The sequence below is a fragment of the Brachyistius frenatus genome, unplaced genomic scaffold, assembly GCF_029030835.1.
Source record: "Brachyistius frenatus isolate BFR_SWC_R1_liver_20210118 unplaced genomic scaffold, ASM2903083v1 Contig_35, whole genome shotgun sequence".
Classification (NCBI taxonomy): Eukaryota; Metazoa; Chordata; class Actinopteri; family Embiotocidae; genus Brachyistius; species Brachyistius frenatus.
In genome coordinates, this window is record NW_027210634.1 from 1,593,633 (window position 1) to 1,612,891 (window position 19,259).

General features: G+C 41.9%; 2 protein-coding genes across 6 annotated transcripts in view; one reads left to right on the forward strand and one right to left on the reverse strand.

Annotated features, from left to right (window-relative positions):
• Positions 1-6,916, reverse strand: part of tnpo1 (transportin 1) — a 20,791-nt gene extending 13,875 nt beyond the window's left edge. For 2 of the 4 annotated variants that reach the window (XM_069700823.1, XM_069700826.1), the window contains exons 1-5: positions 6,768-6,916; positions 6,515-6,626; positions 4,707-4,782; positions 3,752-3,901; positions 2,771-2,877 (exon numbers count right to left, since the gene is read on the reverse strand). In XM_069700823.1, the coding sequence (XP_069556924.1) occupies positions 2,771-2,877; positions 3,752-3,901; positions 4,707-4,782; positions 6,515-6,619 (438 nt within the window). In that variant the 5' untranslated portion in view covers positions 6,620-6,626; positions 6,768-6,916. Of the gene's footprint in view, positions 1-2,770; positions 2,878-3,751; positions 3,902-4,706; positions 4,783-6,514; positions 6,743-6,767 lie in introns of those variants that run through there. The other 2 variants (XM_069700825.1, XM_069700824.1) reach the window with 2 other exon arrangements.
• Positions 4,596-18,637, forward strand: LOC138622232 (MOB kinase activator 1B). Of its 2 annotated transcripts, none has more exons than XM_069700875.1 (6): positions 4,596-4,693; positions 10,289-10,455; positions 12,596-12,689; positions 13,114-13,247; positions 16,214-16,377; positions 16,527-18,637. In XM_069700875.1, exons 2-6 carry the CDS (start codon positions 10,401-10,403, stop codon positions 16,602-16,604), a joined length of 525 nt encoding a protein of 174 aa, XP_069556976.1. In that variant the 5' UTR covers positions 4,596-4,693; positions 10,289-10,400; the 3' UTR covers positions 16,605-18,637. The 2 variants fall into 2 exon arrangements, with proteins under 2 accessions (XP_069556976.1, XP_069556975.1); XM_069700874.1 differs by lacking the exon at positions 4,596-4,693 and adding an exon at positions 8,624-8,946.
• Positions 18,638-19,259: the final 622 nt, after the last annotated feature.

Below are 19,259 nucleotides of genomic sequence, written 5' to 3' on the forward strand. Positions count from 1 at the left end.
TCGACTAACCGGCTCGAGCAGAGGACGTTTGAATAATCTCACGCCACGCATGAGCATGGAGGTGACAGAGCGCCATCGTACGGGATCGTTTGCCCCCCTGGAGTGACATCGACTTGACGCGCGCGCGCGCACACACACACACACACACACACACACACACACACACACACACACACACACACACACACACACACACACCACTATTGCAACCACTTGCCAACTGCCATTAATCAAAACGGTAAAACTGCTCTCAGGCGAAACCTATATAAAGCCATCCACCGACGTTACACTTGGCATCCGACACACCTGCTTGTTTCTTTTTATAGAGCCTGCAGAGGAGGGTACAGCGTGGTGGTACGGGAGGGGCGGGAGGGGGAGTGGGAGGGGAGGGGGGGGAGACCTCCAGCAGCAAGCACTCATCTTCAACCTCAAACTGCAGCTACCGCTCCTCGTGTTACCATCTCATCTCTACATTACATTACGTGTATTCCATGTTCGAGGAGGCGGCGACATCACGGGACGACACCAGCCGCCATTTCGCCACCGCCCCTCTCTTTTCCGCCCCAACATCAGCAGACACCGCGGCTCGGTGTGAGACTGCTGAAAGCTCTTTGAGTGAGGATGATGATGATGATGACGACGACGATGATGATTCACTAATGAGAGCGATGGGGACCGTCTTGCGTAGATATGCAGTAAACGCACAACACGGAGGACCTATTTTGTCTCCCGATCGAATGGCCCCGACGCACATTTACGCGCTTCTTGTTGCTGAGATTACCGAGCGCCTGCAGCTCAGAAACTGCACACTGGGCAGTCATCAAATATTCCTCCCCAAAAATAGAAATCAAAGTCCTGGTGGCAGCGACAGCGTGGATTATTGAAGGGGTCTCGGTGGCGGCAGTCAACGCCGTCCAAAAGAAATAAATATCAGGTTGGCACAACACAAATATTTGCTGTCTCTCGCTGCTGTGGGACTGACAGCATTCATCCTGCACACCGGCATTCGTTGTAACCTTTATGAATGCAATATGTATAAGCAAAGCGAACAAGCTCTAATTTTACGAATGCTTTCCTCCACGACAAACAATACAGCTAATTGGAAATACCGTCTCTTTAAGAGTTATAAATCCATATTATTATTTCCTTTAACTTGGTGGGAAACAGGGCCACACTCATTTAAGCCTGACTGAGTCTCACTGGTGGCTCTGCCAGGCTATGAAAGTATTAAAAAAACACTGAAAACTTATTGCCGTCCCATCTCAGTGACACTCCAGATTAAAAAAAAAAAAAACTGTGAAAATGTATCATGAATAAGAACCTTTTAAATGTTTTTGTTTTTTGTTTTGTCCCATTAAACACAAAATTCAAAGACACTTTGTTCATCCAGCATCAACTTAACCATCTTCAGCATCAGACTTTAAGAAGCTTTCCATGCCCCAAGCTGCTTTTGAAAAACATAGCAAGTCTCATGAGGAGTTTCTACATTTGGTCACTGTTCAGCATTAAGCCTTGAACGCACGCACGCACACACACACGCACGCACGCGCGCGCGCGCACACACACTTCAAGATCCTCTGCAGTAAATAGCTGACCTAAATCTCGGCTTCTGAATGAGCTTTATAAGTGAGGCCGGCAGTGGTGCTACAAGGAGATCCATTTATTTATTTTTTTCTTGTCACACCTCTTCCTTAAATTTCCGATAATGCGGCTCACTTAAAATCGTACGGGCATTCCTGCACTGAGCGGAGACGAGTAATCCGGCACGGATACACTGCGTTTGCCCTTCGATATGGCCGGGTTTAGCGTGACAGTTCAACGCGCCGGATAATTTGTGTCCTCTAATGTGATGAATCCAACTTCGCTTAAAGTGGCCGCCGTCACGGTCGGTCGCACGCAGTTGACAGCATATCAACGATCGGGGTGTTTAATCTGAGCCAGATACACGTGAGATGATCCAACAGGCAACAAACTACTGTATTGTCGTTTTAGTGGCCGCAGCAATGTGGCATTCAGCCACTGTAAAAGTGCTGAACTTTGTCTTGATGTAATCAAGCACGGATGATAACTATTGCACTGTGGAGCAATCAGAGGAGGTAAAAATGTTTTTGGATAATGATCGGTAATAAGAGAGAAAAAAAACACAACTTGCATTGCTTTAGCTTACATGCACGTAATAAAAGCGGGACAAGCGTGACGATGCGTGACACGTCAGGAAACGGGGTCATACGGTTTTCTGGTTTAAAAAAAAAAAGACAGAAAAGGATAGAAATAGAATATGACTGTTGAATAATCTGCGGTCTGTGCTGCTGCTGCTGCTGCTCCAGCTGTGAGACCGCCTTTAGCTCATCTGGCCAGCAGGATGCGATCCAGATGCTGCTTTATAGCTGACCCAGCACTTCCCTTTCCACAATAAATAAATAAATAAATAAACAGACAAGCACGCCGCGTGCCCAGACAGACTTTTAATGTGTTTAATCTCTGCCTTTCCCTTTCTCTGCCATGCAGCTCTGGCAAAAATAAAAAAAATAAATCACACTTCGTCCAACTACTGATGAGCTGAACAAACACAGTAAATCAAAACAAGGAACCCAGAAGCTCTAAAAGATTTGGTAGCAACAGGGTGTTAACACTGGACTTTTGTGGGAAACTTTTTTTTTTTTTTTTTTTTTCCCCAGCAATTTAATTACTGGTACGTGCAAGGTCTAAAAGATAACGCTATCAGGCCCCGACTTACATGCAAGCCACTATCTGAACTGTTTGTCCTCACCTCACATGTGTTGTAGTCCTCAGAGTCCAGCAGCAGGCAGAGTTTAGGCAGAAGCTCCGGCCAGTTTTGGAGCTCTCCCTTGGAGGCAATTGTGGTGATGAGGATACCTGTAATAGAGAGATGTACTGTTATTTCCTCTGGTCTGACTAAAATACTAAGAGTGCACAGATGCTGATCAGTGACTGCTTGTCGTTATGCAAATGTTGCTTATAGCAGGGTTTTTTTTGTGTGTGCATAATTAAGGTTGAATTTTGCAGTAATAACAGGCAGTGGTTCGGAGAACAAACCAGAGTTCTCTGGAGTTGATTAATCTAACTCTGGCTTTTACCATGCTGATGTGGTCTTGGTGTTCTGTGCTAACAAAGTTTATATATTTGTGTTCACCTCGCTGCTCTAATGAGGGCAGATTCAAATAATGGAAAAAGTTAAGATTCCAGTCCTGCGAAAAAGAAGATAACCACATCCACATATATTAATATGGTATAATCAATATTCAATGTGCAGATCAGTTGTAATCTATCTCACTGGTTAGGTCACTTTTTGTCTGGAACTAATGACAATTTTGGACATTTCTCAAACACCTGAAGTGGCAGCTCTTGTATTTAGCCGCAGGTGACAACACGCTGAGTCATCAAATCTACAGATTACGTGTTTCCATGTGGTATTGTTGATGTTTCTTTGTGCAAAGTAAATTCCCCCCTTGGGGCAAAAAAAACAACAAAAAAAGGTTTCATTCATTCAAAAACCACTGCACGTGACAAACCATGCAAGGTAAATCCCCAAAACTGCTTTTAACTACTCAATGTTGTCGTACTATGGTGGATATTTTTTCCTTCTGTACGTATGAAAACGTATGCAGCAAGCAATCTGAATTACAGGCATGTAGGTAATAAATAAATAAAATAAAAAACAATCAACCATAAGTGGTCCTTTCCTGTCGCATCTTAAAAGCAAGACGTCAATAAAGTGGACACAACTCACCCACAGTTGCCCGAATGAGGGGGGAGGAGTCTCCGATGTTCTGGAGGCACTCGCTCTTAATGAAATCAGACACACCATTGGGGAAGTTCTGATAGTGAGCTTTCACATTGTTCTTGAGTATCAGCCCGCTCAGAGACCGAGTGGGTTCATCTTAGGACGAGATGAGAAAAGGAACGAAATGTTTAAAAAAAAAAAAAAATAAAACAATAACAACAACAACAACAACAACAACAAACATCACATTCAAGCGAGCCAAAAACACTGGCTTCAATTCAAGATGAAGGTTACTGTGAACTGAAGGTTGGTGACTCAGTGGTTAATTGCTCGCTGGATCTCACTGCCATCACATTCCTTTTCATTCAACTCAGCACGACGCATAAAAGCGGCAGAACATTAACGAAGTCGTGCTTCAACTGGGGGAAAAGGAAAGAGCCAAACCAGATGCTAAAACGATGGCTGGAAACAAGAACTATTTTGTATCAAATACTAAATATTTACATGACGTATCCTGCTTATAAATTAGCAACTAACATCTGGACTTCTACTAATTTCTAAATATTTGCAGCTCGCTGCAGCCGAGATAACAGCAGTGATGCAACAGCTTAAAACGTCTTAACGGCACTTAATATTTGGGTCATCTCCTGTGCAGACAGTGAAGCCAAAAGTTGAGTGGTGCCAGGAATCAGGTTTAAAATTAGAGTGACCCATATTCTGAGTGCCACATCATGTGTGGCAAAGTTACCATCGGGTCAGCCGAGTCGTGGGCAGACGGACGTGTTACTGAGCGATTACATAGAGAAAAAAAAGAAAAGAAAAAAAAACAACAAAAAAAACACAGGTCTGATGCCGATACTGAGTGATGATCTAGTAACGCAGTGACACGCCGCCTCAACAACAACAACAACAACAACAACAGAACATGGACACGGACAGATGAGCAAGGCAGGCGGCTTACCTTCTGATTTTAACTTTGTCAAAACAAATATCAAATAGTTATTGAAGTCTGGATACTGGTTCAGCTGCTCGAGTCTCTGGGAAAAAAAATGGTTGAGGATGACAACTGTACAAGCGGCATCTTAAACGGCTTTGAGCACATTTTGGAGTTAGTAGCATAGAAAAAGCAGATTCTTTCTTTATCTGAAAAGAGGGTACAAAAGAAAGGAGCAGTGAATGTGTTTTATCACAAACAGCATAATGGTGTGTGTGTGTGAGGGGAAATCGGGTGTATGTTGGTCATAAAGATGTCACTTCGGCGTGACTGAATACTGTACGTAGCCAGCCAGATGGCGTCTTTAGGGCTATAACGGCGGCTCGTCTATGAGTTAATGATGCAGTACATAGGAAGGGTTACATAAGCAACTCATTCAAGGATCAGCATGCCGCCGGACAAAAAAAACATAGGTGAGGGGGTGGGGGGGGGGGGGCAGCACCGAGCGGCACATGATAATTGGTCTGTAATGTAGAAGTACGGCTGTGACTCCCTTGTGCAAAAACACTGAAGCATATCTGCCTCGGACAACAGCAGCGCACCAGCTCCATGACGGATGTAGCAAGCAGCTATATTTCAGCCAACGTTTACGCCTCTTTCTGCGCTGTATTTTACTTCATGTCCTGGTCTAATGCTTGCCATTTAATCTGGCTTTGAGGGAGGGGGGGGGGAGAGGAGGGGGGCTGGGGGAGTTGTCATCATAGTAGTGTGTCATACGCTTTTGGCTTTCTTAAACAAGTCGAATGCCGACAATTCATGACATCCCTTTGAAAAGTGAGATGGAGTAAATGTCACCGTGAAAGCTTGAATAACGGCAGCAGAATCGCAAGGCTTTCTTTCTTTCTTTCTTTCTTTTTCTTTTCTTCCCTTCATGATTATCCAAGTTAGTTTTGTCTGATTGACATATTTTATTCCGATTTTTCTCGTAATATATTTCCAGCGATTTCTACCAAAGACTTACACGCACATCCTTACTCTTAATTTTCATTGTCCTGTCACGAGAGGGTTATAAATCACAGATGCTGCTTAAAATATCATGCTGTTTGCATACAATCTTATTGGATGTAATTTAGGTGCAATACCTGAAGGGATTGTTGTTTTGTCTTAAAATGTTAAATGATGGATGTATGGCATTATCAGTTGTACAGTGACTCCTTTGTGATCTTGAATACAATCATCTTTACATCATTATAACAGTACAACTGTCCTGTTGGCTTTGGGGAACGTGAATGTCACGTCATGCTTTGTAAAAAATCATTCCCACAGATTAAATAGAAAACCGAAAAGCCCCGTGTTGTTTGAGGATTAGGTTGTAGATAATAAAACGGAACGATCTGGCTTTTAATTTGGGAAATTAAGCTTCTTTTTTGTTTGTTTGTTTGTTTTTGTTTTTCCTGCTGGAGTGAAGGTGTATAATACGAGGGCGATTAACAGCTGGATCGAGCCTGCATGATTTGAACCTGCCCGTAATCACACAGTTATTATTATTATTATTATTACAAATGGTCAGAGGTGAGTAACCTCGCTCACTATACGACCTGCTTTGCATTTTTTTTTTTTTTTTTTGCAGCGCGTTGAGCTCATTAGAGAGACAAAAAAAAAAAAAAAAAAAAAACACCAACCGGTAACGGTAACCACCCGGGCTAAAGTGTTAGCTGTCGCTAGCCTGTTGAGTCTATCTGGGTATTACCGAGCGCTAACAGATGCTAACGGGGTTCGTTATCGTCCACGTCCGGGCGATGAGGGGGAGGGAGGGAGGGAGGGAGAAAGGATACTTGCTGGACGGATCTCTGTGTGGACGTATCTGGCGACTGAGACTCCTTCAGCAGCTGTAAAATTTGTTGAAGTCCTTGCTCGTCTGGTTTCCACTCACACTCCATCTTGCTGCTGCGGATAAAGAAATAACACGCAGAGAGCACTTGTCATCAAATGACTCACTTAATAAATGCGTACCTTCCAGGGCCGGGTTGTTGTTTTTTTAGGGTGCAGAGAGGGGGCTTTTTTTTTTTTTTTTTTTTTTTTTTTTACCTGCTCCGGCTCGGCCGACGTGCCCCGTGTGCGGCTGACTTTCTGTCGAAATGTGACCGTCAGTCTGGGTTTTCAGACATGGGCCTGTTACACCGAGTACATCCGTTTTCGCAACAAGCTGAAAAAGCTTCGGGCCATACAGTCATACAGTCTCGCGTCGCATATAACTGGCAGCCTCGTCAGCTGACAAAACGCGGCTGCGGGGTCCTAGTGCTCGACGGGTATCGGTCAAACGTAGGAGTAGTCATTGAAAAGCCCTTTGTTGTTGTGGTATTTTTTTTGTTGTTGTTTTTTGTTTTGTGGAAAATACAAAAAGATTAGGAGTGCAAGTACAGATTGGTGCAATGGGAGGGTGGTGGTGGTGGGGGGGGGGTTGCATAATATTATATAGAAAAATACATAAAATAGAATACAATTTAAAATAAATAAGTAGATATAGAGTTGGGATAATGTGGTAGGGTAAAATTGCTTTTAAAACCAGTGGTGGAAGACATATTTAGGCCCATATATCTCTATAAAAGCAACGACATTTATATCTGATCTCTGTCTCTATCTATATACAAATCAGATTGATTTTTTTTTTTAAATTGATTTTACTTTTATTGTTTATCTCTTACACCCCCCCCCCCCCCCCCAAATGTGGTTGAGTATCTTTCGGATATGGTATGGCAGTCAGAGTGAAGAGAAAAGGTGAGAGATATGGAAGGTTTGGAAATTGCCCAAAAAGGATCATATTTACGAGGGTGCTTGAAGGCATCACGGCTCGCCTGTAGGCCTTTGTCGCTGTTGCGTTCAAAGATATTGGTTTATAATTTTGAAAAACAGCGCCATCTTGCGGCTTTTTGTTTTTTTTTAATCCAACAAATGCAATTATACAGGATTTACATGAAAACAAGGAATTCATGTTCAAAACAATGGTTAATTTTAAAGTGCTATGAATATTTTTTTAAATCAACTATGTAGGCCTAGTACAAAACTTATAAACACATGACTAAAAAAGCTACCAAACAGACCTGAAGGTTGAAATTAGAGAAGGACATCAGCAAAATCGAAAGTATTTGTAAATACAACATAATTACATGATTGCATTATGATACACTGATGCATTATTACAAACATATGTCTGTCATCTCCTTTGACAAATAACCAGGCGTCTCGTCTTCTATTTTATTGCAAAAATTCCGGCTAATTATAAATTGCTTTGTTACTCAAACAAACATAAATCAAGCTTTAATAAACAAGGGACCACTGATGCACCATGTTGTTTACGCAGACAAAGGAATCCACTGTCCACACAAAACCACTACATTTTTTTTGATGCATTCATCATATAGGAAGCAAGCAAGCAGAAGAACAAAGGAAATCATGCTTCCCTGCCTCTAATGCTCTGGGAAAAAACAAAACAACATAGGACCACCCCCAAGTGCATGGTGGTACCTACCAAAACAACCTCAGGTACCAATGGTCCTACCCAATTTTCCCTCCAAAAAAGAAAAAAGAAAAGTAAAGAAAAAATGTATTAGTGAACAAAATACTACCAGAATAAACAAATAAATAATAAAACTAAACAAATAACCAGAAAAGGAAAATTCTATCAAAATCTATCTTATATAAAGAAAATAAATAGTTATCCAGATTTAGAGAAATTTAAAAAAAATATTACGAGTAAATAGCTCCTACTATTAAATAAAAAGCTCTTAATATATATATATATATATATATATATATATATATATATATATATATACAGTACATTGATATGACCTGCACTGACAGTTTCCGTCCACTGGGTGGCAGCACGCGGCAGAACTGCGTCCGATCTGCTCTGAACGGCAGATGAAGAAGTCAGCGTTACATTCAGTACGCTGCTGCCTCTCAGCGTACAGAGCAGCAGATCGTGGACTTGGTCTGCGTGTGAAACAAACCCGTGTTTTTTATTTTCTTACTGGCGTGGAGTTGTTTCGGTTACAGTCATATTTATTCCCGATATTCCACTGACGAAGCTCGACAGAGAGAGAGAGAGAGAGAGGAACCAGAGGACGTCAGAGACTCCAGAGTTTGGACAAACAATCCCCCTTTTTTTTTTTTTTTTTTTTTTTTTTGGGTCCACTCTTTTGCTTGCGAGCTCCTCGCCAAGAGACACATTTTCTGCTCTCCGAGGAAACATGAGCTTCCTTTTGTGAGTTTTTTGCGTTCGCGATGAATGCCTATGATGCTTATTTACGATTGAGCTTTTATTATGCGGAAAATGTCAGTGTCGCTTTACACAAGCCAGCTAGCGGTAGCATAGCATTCGGCTGAGACTACTTCCTGGACTCTCCTCCGAGGTGCTTGATGCGATTCACGTTTCTCCGTGTTTATTTGCCATTGAAATGGAAATTCAGCATGAGCTGTAACTTAAGAGCACCTGCTATTGTTTACCACGTTGTAACTTTTATCTATTTAGTGCCGATTGTGGGTCCAGAGTGACTTCACAGGGGCGGAGGGGAGGGGGGGGGTAAGGGGTGGGGAGGGGGCTAACAGTCTGGCCTGGATATTTGCTGAACACTTTGGATGCCACCGGGCTAATCCAACCTCGATGTGATATAAAAAAAAAAAAAAACCCCGCACCGGTCAGTCTCTGACCCCACATTTGATAAAAGTAACACGACTGTGTGTGTCGTCGGTGTTTAGCCAGCTACATAGAAAATGATGTCTGTGAATGAAATCATAAGAGGGTGGAGGAGAAACATGACATGGTCACTCTGGTGAGGATGGTGAGGTCTTGTGGGTAAAATGGAAGAAGAGCCAAAAATCTACTGGTCATCTCCCTTTTTCTTTTTACTCAAGTTCATTTATTGATAACGACACTAATATCTGTCATTTTCTCTCTTGAACAGAATCATTGTCATTACAAAGGCCTGTTTTTTTTTTTTGTTGGTTTGTTTCTATGTTACCCATCGTTTCCATCAGACAGGAGGGTGCAGAGACACATTTCATCATCTCTAGCTGATTCTTTTATGGTTTAATGATATTTCAAACATACAGTCGCCTTCAATGAGAGGACGCGCTCCTCTTAACAGTACCACACCATTTGTTTTGCCAGGTTAAAGATGATTAAAAAAAAAAATAGGATGTAGGGTGTTTAGATTTTGATGTAGATCGGTTTAGCAGATGCACTAATTAATCGTAGAGCTGTTTTTGTGTCTAACCTACCGTGCTGTGATGACTCAAAAATTCTTGTTTAATGGGGCAGTGAGAGGGATTGAATACAGTAGCTCTCCAAATGGCCTCATTATGCACACAGAGTCACACTGTTCTGATCCTCCCTCCCCCTCACTCGGATTTTGCCGAGCCGAAGGCCGACCACAGCTGGTTTATCTGTTTTATGAAAACATCTTGATTTTTTTTTATTATTAGTTTTTTTTGTTGTTGTTGAAAAAGTCCCTCAACTCATGATGTCTCACCACGTCTGTTGTCTTATCGCCTCATTTATTATCGCACCGTTTTTGTCTTTCCTCTTTTGAAATCGTGACTCACAGTGGAAACCGTTCGTCCAAAACGTTCAAGCCCAAGAAGAACATCCCGGAGGGTTCTCACCAGTACGAGCTGTTGAAACATGCCGAGGCCACGCTTGGAAGTGGAAACCTGCGCATGGCAGTCATGCTGCCCGAGGGGGAAGATTTAAACGAGTGGGTCGCAGTCAACAGTAAGCACTACCTGTTTCTCCCCTTCCCTTTGATACACCCCCCCCCCCTCCTTTGTGGTTTAGACTCCCTGGAAGAACGACTTTACCTCAACACTCCTTTTTATTATCTTTTTTTTGTTTTGTTACACATTTGCATATCTCTCATTAGTCTTCCTGAAATCTCAATCGATCCACAGCAGGAATCAGGTGAACTATCCGCATGCAAGATCTTGGCATTTGCTCTTGAAGACCATGTGCGCTCATGCTGGACAAACCACTGTGAATGTTAAATAGACTGTATTGTCTGAGCTGCGAGAGCCGTGTTTACTTTCCTCCGAATTGAGACAAACGGCTGGTCAGTGGAAGCTTGATTTCCCTCTCGCATCAGAGTGCCTTAAGGGTTCGGGGAATGTGTAACACGGGGTTATTTTCGCCGCTATTTTTACACACAGTTAAAACAGAATTATTTTTTTTTACAGTTTATACATTTTCTAGTTTTGTTGAGTGTGCTTCAGAACGGCCTTTTTAATCATTCAATAGGTCAGTGGGATTGAATGGAGTTTTGGTCAGCGTTACACAAGCTGGTTTAACTTGCACAACAAAAAGGAAGTCAGAATAAAAAAAAAGTGCTGTGAGCAACAACTTCTCCCACCAGCAAGTATAAATGACTTTTCACATGATCTCTATTCACAAGAAGCAGTTCGCTTTTTTCCTTCCTTGAAGGGATAGAGACAGTAGCAGAGACGGTTACAACATGCAACAAAGGTTCCCAGTCAGAATTAACCCCTTTGAACAACACACAGTTTCTATGGAGACGGTGCAATCCTGCTTCTAGAGAGACCTCAAACGTGTCTTTTGTGCAGTATAACACAGTTATAATGTCATAAATTATAAATGAAAACACAAACTTTCTCTTCTGAACTCCAGCCTGCAGTTCAGTTAAAAATGTGCCAAATTTTTGTAATGTGTGACTGTTGGTCTCCGTCGAGTCACCCAAGCCTTTGTAGTAGGGCTGAGTAGTATTTATTTATTTATTTCTGATTCTGAATTGTGCAAATGCTTTATCTTTGGTGAATTAAAAAAAAAAAAAATTGTTTTAATAGGACTTGATGAAATAAAACTATTTAAATGAAATATCACTATCGTAAACTTAGATTTGGCTCGTTTTCGAAATAGAAGCGGTTGCCGCATGTCAAGAGTTCAAGGCTCGTTGGAAATTTGAATGTCTTATCCACACTTTGTTTTGACTGAACAAGAACATCAACGTATTCTACACCCCCTGACAATCTTTAATGTTGTGTAGCTCTGCCTGTGCCTAAGAAGTCATGGTGACAATGACGGTGACACCTGTCATGGCAAAGTTATCATACTGACTAGTTGAAAACACGACAGACCTTTTTTTTTTTTTTAATTTTATGGTAAGTAACTATGTTTTCTTCCCCCCATTGTCCTAACCGCAGGTTGTGTTTCATTTAAATGAACCAACAAAGGTGTTTCTCAGTGACTCGGCTGAAAAAAATCAAACACGAAAGAGGTTAATTTGATACATTAGCAGGATATTGCCTTGAAATAAGCACTTTGGAGTATATTTCTTATTCTGCTGTTTTTGCCGGCAACCTTCAAGCTTCATATCTTATTTCAGGCTGTAATAATTACATCGCCGACTTTGGTGACGTGACAGTTGTGTGGCCCTCCCACCGTTTGGCCTGCAGCATAGGAAGGACACAAACATTTACTTTGTCCGTTATGTGTTTGTGCATCGGGATGCGAGTACAAAACATTTTGGACAAATGTTTTCCAAAGAGAGTAAACAGACTTTGAAGGCAGCTGGCAGCTGGCAGAAACAGAACATCACACGACACATGTTGTATCAGCTGTTCGGTATTTATAAAAAAAAAATAATCATAATAAAAAAAAAAAAAGATTGCGAGAGAGTGAGATCAGCACCGACTGTTAATTCTGCCCGTGTTTAAAGTGGACCTTCCCAACTGATTGAAAGCCAACGTTGGCTTCGCGCCTCCCGAGAATGAGAACGAAATGTGGTGCCAAATAACTGCAGCGTGTGCTGCCGGTCTACAGTTGGGACAGTGAAGAAGGGCGGTGAGGAAACCCGGGAGCAACCACGCTGTGTTTGAACGAATTCTTTTTTTTTCTTTTTCAGCTGTGGATTTCTTCAACCAGATCAACATGCTGTACGGCACCATCACAGACTTTTGTACAGAGGAGAGCTGTCCGGTCATGTCTGCTGGTCCGAAGTAAGTGTGTCATCGCAGCGCTGCGAAATAAAACGAGCCCGCGGTCCTTTATTTATTTATTTATTCATTCATTCATTCATTCTTCGTGGTCTGACGAGGCTGAGCGGGGTTGGCGTTGGGCTCAGAGTTAAGTTGTTATAATGCAGCGCACTTGTTGCCATCATAATCCCTCCGTGACATAGATATCACAGTCTGTCCTCCTGCTGTCACACTCAGCAGATTTTCAGCTTCAAGTTTTTGACTTGACGATGAAAATTGAGATCGCTTTCCGTGCGGTTGAACGTTTCTGCGCGAGATTGACGTGTTTGGTGACTTTAAATCTTTCAGAAATACAAGTTGCCATACAAGTAATGACTAGAATGAGTGTAAACCTTGATGATAGCCATAAATATATTCTAAATGTGTCCGTCTGTATCGCCTTTAGGTACGAGTACCACTGGGCCGATGGAACCAACATCAAGAAGCCCATCAAATGCTCGGCCCCCAAGTACATTGATTACCTCATGACCTGGGTGCAGGACCAGCTCGATGACGAGACACTTTTCCCTTCAAAGATCGGTAAGATTCGATGTCTGGTTTCTACTCGTGCTCCAAAAACGAGCAAATTTCATACACCTGCTGTCTGTTTTTACTCCGCATCTGTCTAATGTTTGAAAAAAAACAGGGTCTCTGCAAGGTACAGGATTGTCACCGCTACAGAAGCAGGGATGGGTCATGTTTTGTCGTCTTGTATTAAACAAATATTCGGCATTTTCCCTTATTTTTTTTTACCGGCACCCGGTTGCAGCGCGTTGCTACCGCCAGAAGGTGGCTGTAATGCACCTAAAAGCTTTTTAAGGACTGTGATTAAACCATAAAAAGAAGAAGAAGAGTCGGTTGCTACCAGGCACCCATTAAATGTGTGTGGCTCTGTGAGATTAGATGCTATGGTACAAAAAAAAAAAAAAAAAAACCATGCAGACTTCCAAAAGTTCTTTGTTGAACTCTTATTAAAAAAAAATTAAAATAAATAAAAGATGTATTGCAAACTCTGCTCGGTAAAGCTAGCAGGTTATTAGCCCACCACAGCTTTGGACAGTCACATGAATTGCTGGCATTTGTTGAGCCCACGTTGTCATTTTTGCCTACAGGACCCATATCTAATAGCCATTAAACGCATGAGGAAGTTTTCTCTTCCCTGTGAAATTCAACTGTCATGCAAAAGGAACAGATGTATTAGATAATATGCAAATTCTCCATTTATAACTCGGCAGCAATATGACCAGTCTTGCTGGTTTGTCATTTGCACGTCACAAAGTTAATTAGTATAAATTCAGAGGTTTTTATCCTTAACCAACTTCGCTTAAATTTCAATACGAATGTTATCTATATTTAAATTGTCTTCAGGAAAAGTTTTCATGAGTCAAATATTGATAAACGCTTTTTAGGGGAAATCATCAGATTTCTGAGCTTATTTACATCTATTTGCTAACAGTTTGGCCGAGCAGTCTAACCACGAGCTCCGTTCTGTTATTCAAGAGCTTTCGGTTATATCACACAGTCCTCCTTCAATCTCATGTAAAAAAAAAAAAAAAATAAAAAAAAGCACACTTCACAAATAACATTTCCAGAAATATAACAATGTGCAGAATCGTTGAAAAGCCAACACAGTTCTCTACCTCCCGACTAGCCGAGGCTTGTTGCCGTCTCGGGTGGAGCCGTATTTTCCTCTGGGTGGCAGCCAGCATAAATAAACGTCTGATGGACTAACTCGGTGGAAGGACCAAAATCTGCTCCCCTGCAGGGACACAATTTGCTTCACTGTCTGTGATCGGTGGTTCTGTTATTCACCGTGGCAACAAGTACCTCGAAGCTTCCCGCCATCTACTGGGTCGGAGCATCCTGTCGTGATGGAATGAGCCCAGAACCGGTTGCATGCGTTAAAACCGTAGACTGTATACAAAAGTGGACGTAGCTTTCGGGTCTGAAAATTGAGGCCCGTGCAGAAGTGCCTTAAGCTGCGATACCACCGAGTGCCACCAGAGGGCCGGCTCCGGAAAAGCCTCCGTAGACTCCCATTCAACTTGTCCCGTAAAATTCCCAGTCAATAAAAATTTCGCCACGCGTTATCTCGGCGTCGTTGGCTAAAGTCGCTCCTTCTTATTAGTTTTCTGGACGTTCATCTGAAAACGATCCCGTCGTTAATTCGAAAATAAGCTTCAAAAAGCCGTGTTTTTGGGGAGGGGGTGTCCGTGTCTGTTTGATTGACAGGCCTGTGGTGCAGTCAGGTTACGGCTACCGGTGGGCGGGGCGTAGTATCGCCGGGTATCCAATCAGATCGAGCCAGATCCCTCCCTCCCCAGCTCGCCCAAATATGGTCACGACCGGTTCCAAACCGCTCCGAACCAGCAAAGATGGGGTTGTTGGTTTTTTTTGCACATCGGGAGCTTCTATCCTATAAAAGTGTATTACTCGTGGAACAGTCGGGTTGGTGTGAAAAGGAAGCAGTTACGTGGTCGTAGTAGTAGTAGTAGTAGTAGTAGTAGTAGTACTGTTGGGATATCAAGCCGTGGCTTTAATCTAGATCTCCTCGGCCTCCAGCTTCCTGTGAATAATTGATGTTGAGTTGTACAGTAGGTGGCTGTCTGCACGCCCTGGGAGAGCTCTCCGCCCGGGCCGCTGTACTCGCACAGCTGCTCAGTGAATCATCGCTGGAGTGTGCAGAGGAGCAGCAAAGAATGTTCCTTCCTCCTCACGAAATACTGGCATTGTTACCGTGGGGTGGTTCTTGCGTTGCCGTCGTGACTGTTTTGCACTCACCTTCAAAACGTGCCGAGGCCTGTCCGCGAAACACGTCTGCGAGCGAGGAGAAGATTGTTGTTTTTATTTTAGCGAACCGGTGGCAAAAAAATAAATTAAAAAAAAAAAAAAAGTAGAGAGAATAATAAACAGCTGGGTTTATTGAGTGAAATTGTTTATTCGGGGCTGGACAGTGGGGTGGGGGGGGTGGGGGTTATTTCACTCGTATTTGCCCTTGAAAACGGACGCGTGAAGCAGAAAAATCATTTATGACCTAACGTGTGGGCCGAATACAAGTCGGCTGTGACACTGACCGCCGACCCGCCAGCAGAATAGCCCAAAAATATCCGGTTGTTTAATATTAACTGTGTTTTTATTTTTTTTAATCTACATGCAAACACCTACCATTTCCCGGAGCTCCTTCAAAATAAAAGCCTCCCGCTGGAAGGCCTTTAATATAAAACAGCAGACCAATACGTCTGGTTAGCATTGGGGCGAATGCGTGATTTTTCACGGCGTGTACGAGTGCATAAATGTGTTGCTTTTATTCCACGCACGCGCAAGCACGCACACACACACACACACACACACACACACACACACACACACAGTATAAATATCTGTGATAAAATGTTGAACAATTTCTGTTCAACAAACTTTGGGTATTTTGGAATCGTCTGCAACTTGTCGCTTTTTCTTATTGACCTGAATGATCTGACGAGCCTTCCCTTTCGTTCTTTTCCCAGGCGTCCCCTTTAAGCGAAACTTTATGTCCGTGGCGAAGACCATCCTGAAGCGCCTGTTCAGGGTCTACGCTCACATCTACCACCAGCACTTTGACTCCGTCATGCAGCTGCAGGAGGAGGCCCACCTCAACACGTCGTTCAAACACTTCATCTTTTTTGTCCAGGTAACGAATCTCGTGACGTCTGAATGTTGACTTTAATGTTGTTTTTGTTTGTTTGTTTCTTTTAACATACATTAACAATGAAAGTTGGAAAAACTCAAGTGTTTTCTTTTTTTTTCCTTCTTTCTTTTTTTTTTTTTTTTTTTTTAAAGGAGTTCAACCTCATCGACAGGAAAGAGCTGGTCCCACTACAGGAGCTGATCGAAAAACTGACAACCAAGGACAGATAAACAGCATTGTATCCCTTTATTTTATTGTTCTAGTTTTTTGCACAGATACCCACCCCCACCCTGGCTGTATGTATGCAGTATATATATATACGATATTTCCATTTGGGGAAATGTTTTTAATAAGGCCAGGAAGAAAGGAAGGGTCTTGATAGGTTTGAGGCACCGGGACTAACGCTATCAGGGATTTACACACTTTGATTTGAACAAACCACAGATTAACATTTTAGCTGTATGGATTAAAAAAAAAAAAAAAAAAAAACCAGAATCCCCCAGTATTCAGTGATGGCTTACAATTTAGTATAATATAGACAATATGTTCATTAGTTTTCTACTGAACTGCACAGATATGTTTTGTTTTTTTTCCACTGGGATTTACAGCAGCACGCGGTTTCCAGCTCACTTTCGGGGGAGCAGGTGTGCAACGTCGCCGTATCGCGGGGGGTGTCGTCGGTGAATTTAAGACAGCTTTTTAAGCCAATTCGACAGTAAAAGCTACTTCTTTTATTCACCGATCTACACGGAAAGGATCCGCCGACACCTGTCAATACGGGAAAGGAAAAAAAAAAAAGAAGAATCCTAAGTGCCTCGCATGGCTCATAATTGCCCTATATCGACACACGGAGAACTTTAAGAATAGATAAAGGCCATAATATAACGTTTAATTCTCCACCGCACCCTCCCTTTAAGTTCACGCGCTTTCAAAATTTGCCTTTTTTTTTTTTTTTTTTTTTTTCCTTTTCCTATTTGTACTGTAACTTGGTTTCAAAATGATTTCCTCCGTAACACTCACCCGCTTTTATCTTTATTTAGTTAGGAAGTCTCTTTGCCGAGCGCTCTGTGCAGGTTTATGATAAATGAATGTGTTGAAGGACATCATAGAAGAATCGAGGCTAGCGATTTTGTCATGTCGTAGCGGGGGACTGAAAAATCTACTTTATTAGAATCGTTATAGTGACATGTTCCTGTGTACTAGTTTGTTTTTTTTCTCCCACAAAAAAAAAAAACAACAAAAAAATGAAAATATAGACGCTAATTTTAGGATAAGTCTGCAAGGGATCTAAAACTTTAAAATTGTATATAAATAGAGACGTGTGTTTAAACTCCACCGCTTTAAACGAAAACAAGTACAAGCATTTTGGAATCGGATGACGCTGCTTCCCTTGTTATCTCACTTCGCCGTAAAGCACTTTGAACGATTTTTCCAGACCTCTCTCGCCTGAATGTTTCTTCTGCGTAGACTCTTTTGTGAGAAGCCGTGACCGATCTTTAGGTTGTTTCCTCCCTCGTACCCCCTCCGCCCTCAAAACGAATGTTTGAATGACTTTCAACTTTCTGAAATCAGCTCGAAAAAGGCACAAGTGAGATTTCTTAAACGCTTTTTTTTTTTTTTTTTTATGGTCTGAGGTTGTTGTTGTTGGTTTTTTTGGTTGATTTTTTTTTTTTTTGTCACTGCGCTTCGGACGGCCGACGCATGTAATCTCAAAGTGTAGTTTACTATGCAATGATTTGACACTAAAAAAAAAAAAAAAAAAAAAAAAAGGTTACCGGTTGGCTCGTTCGTTCTTTTTAGCCAATATTATCTTTGTAGTGCTTGAAAATCGGGTGTGTGATGATGAACTGGCTTCTCTGTCTGCTTTAGTGACACGAACGTTTTATATGTCGGAGGGGCCGTAACACCTCCAACGCACACGTGTAAATACTGAGGGTCTGTTTCCGAGAGCGTTTTCAGCCGGCACGGAGCGACGAAACCCAACGCGTCAGTCTTTTTACCCCCTCAGCCTCCTTAGCGAACTATTATGAATGTTACCGCTCGCCGGATAATCTGCAAATGTAATAGAGAATCGGTCATCTCATGCCCACAACTCAGCCTGTCGCCTGCAGTTTTTTTTTTTGTGTTTTTTTTTTTCCCTTCTTCTCTCCTCGACTGTAAGAAGTGATGAATTGTTTGTAAATAATGGCTTGGTAGGGGTCTTCAATGCTACTGAATTTGATTTATGCTGTTTACAAGGCAAATAAAGTTGGTCTTGACTCTTTGAATGGAATCGTACCTCCGCTGCGTCCGCCGACGCTCCGGGCAGCCGGTGGGGAAAGGAAACGTGCATCTCCTCTTTACGCTGCCATCGTATTATAGTTTAGAAGGAAATAATGCGCTTTTTTTTTTTTTACTTCACTCCGTTTACTTCGGCGGCTGTCGTTGACTTTGATATAAAGATTTGACATCCAAAAATATAAAAATATGATGCGTTTTTGTAAATATATCTGGTCTTTAAGGAGTTACAATTTCATAACTCTTACTTGAATGCTCATTGGTCAACAATAACGGCAAAGATATGAAATAATATCTGACATTCTGTCATGAGTCTTTTTTAATTTGGATGTTTTTACATTGTGTGGTCATTTCTTTTTTTTTTCTTTTTTCCAATGTAGGACTTTTATTTTTAGTGGAGAATTTCCCTTTTTTTTGGGGGGGGGGAGGGGGGATTGTTGCTTTTACTTTAATACGGGAGAGTTTTAAGGTGCTTTTACTTAAGTATTTCCGGTTTATGCTACTATATACTGCAATACCAATATATTTTGAGTGAAATATTTGATTTAACCTAAAATACATGTAGTTTTCAGATGAACTTTTACATACAAAACACAATGAAATAGATT

Excerpts from the sequence above, each read along its gene's own strand:
- LOC138622232 (XM_069700874.1), top strand. Across the intron at positions 13,248-16,213 it reads ACTTTTCCCTTCAAAGATCG|GCGTCCCCTTTAAGCGAAAC; the intron begins GTAAGATTCGAT and ends TTCTTTTCCCAG. Across the intron at positions 16,378-16,526 it reads ACTTCATCTTTTTTGTCCAG|GAGTTCAACCTCATCGACAG; the intron begins GTAACGAATCTC and ends TTTTTTTTAAAG.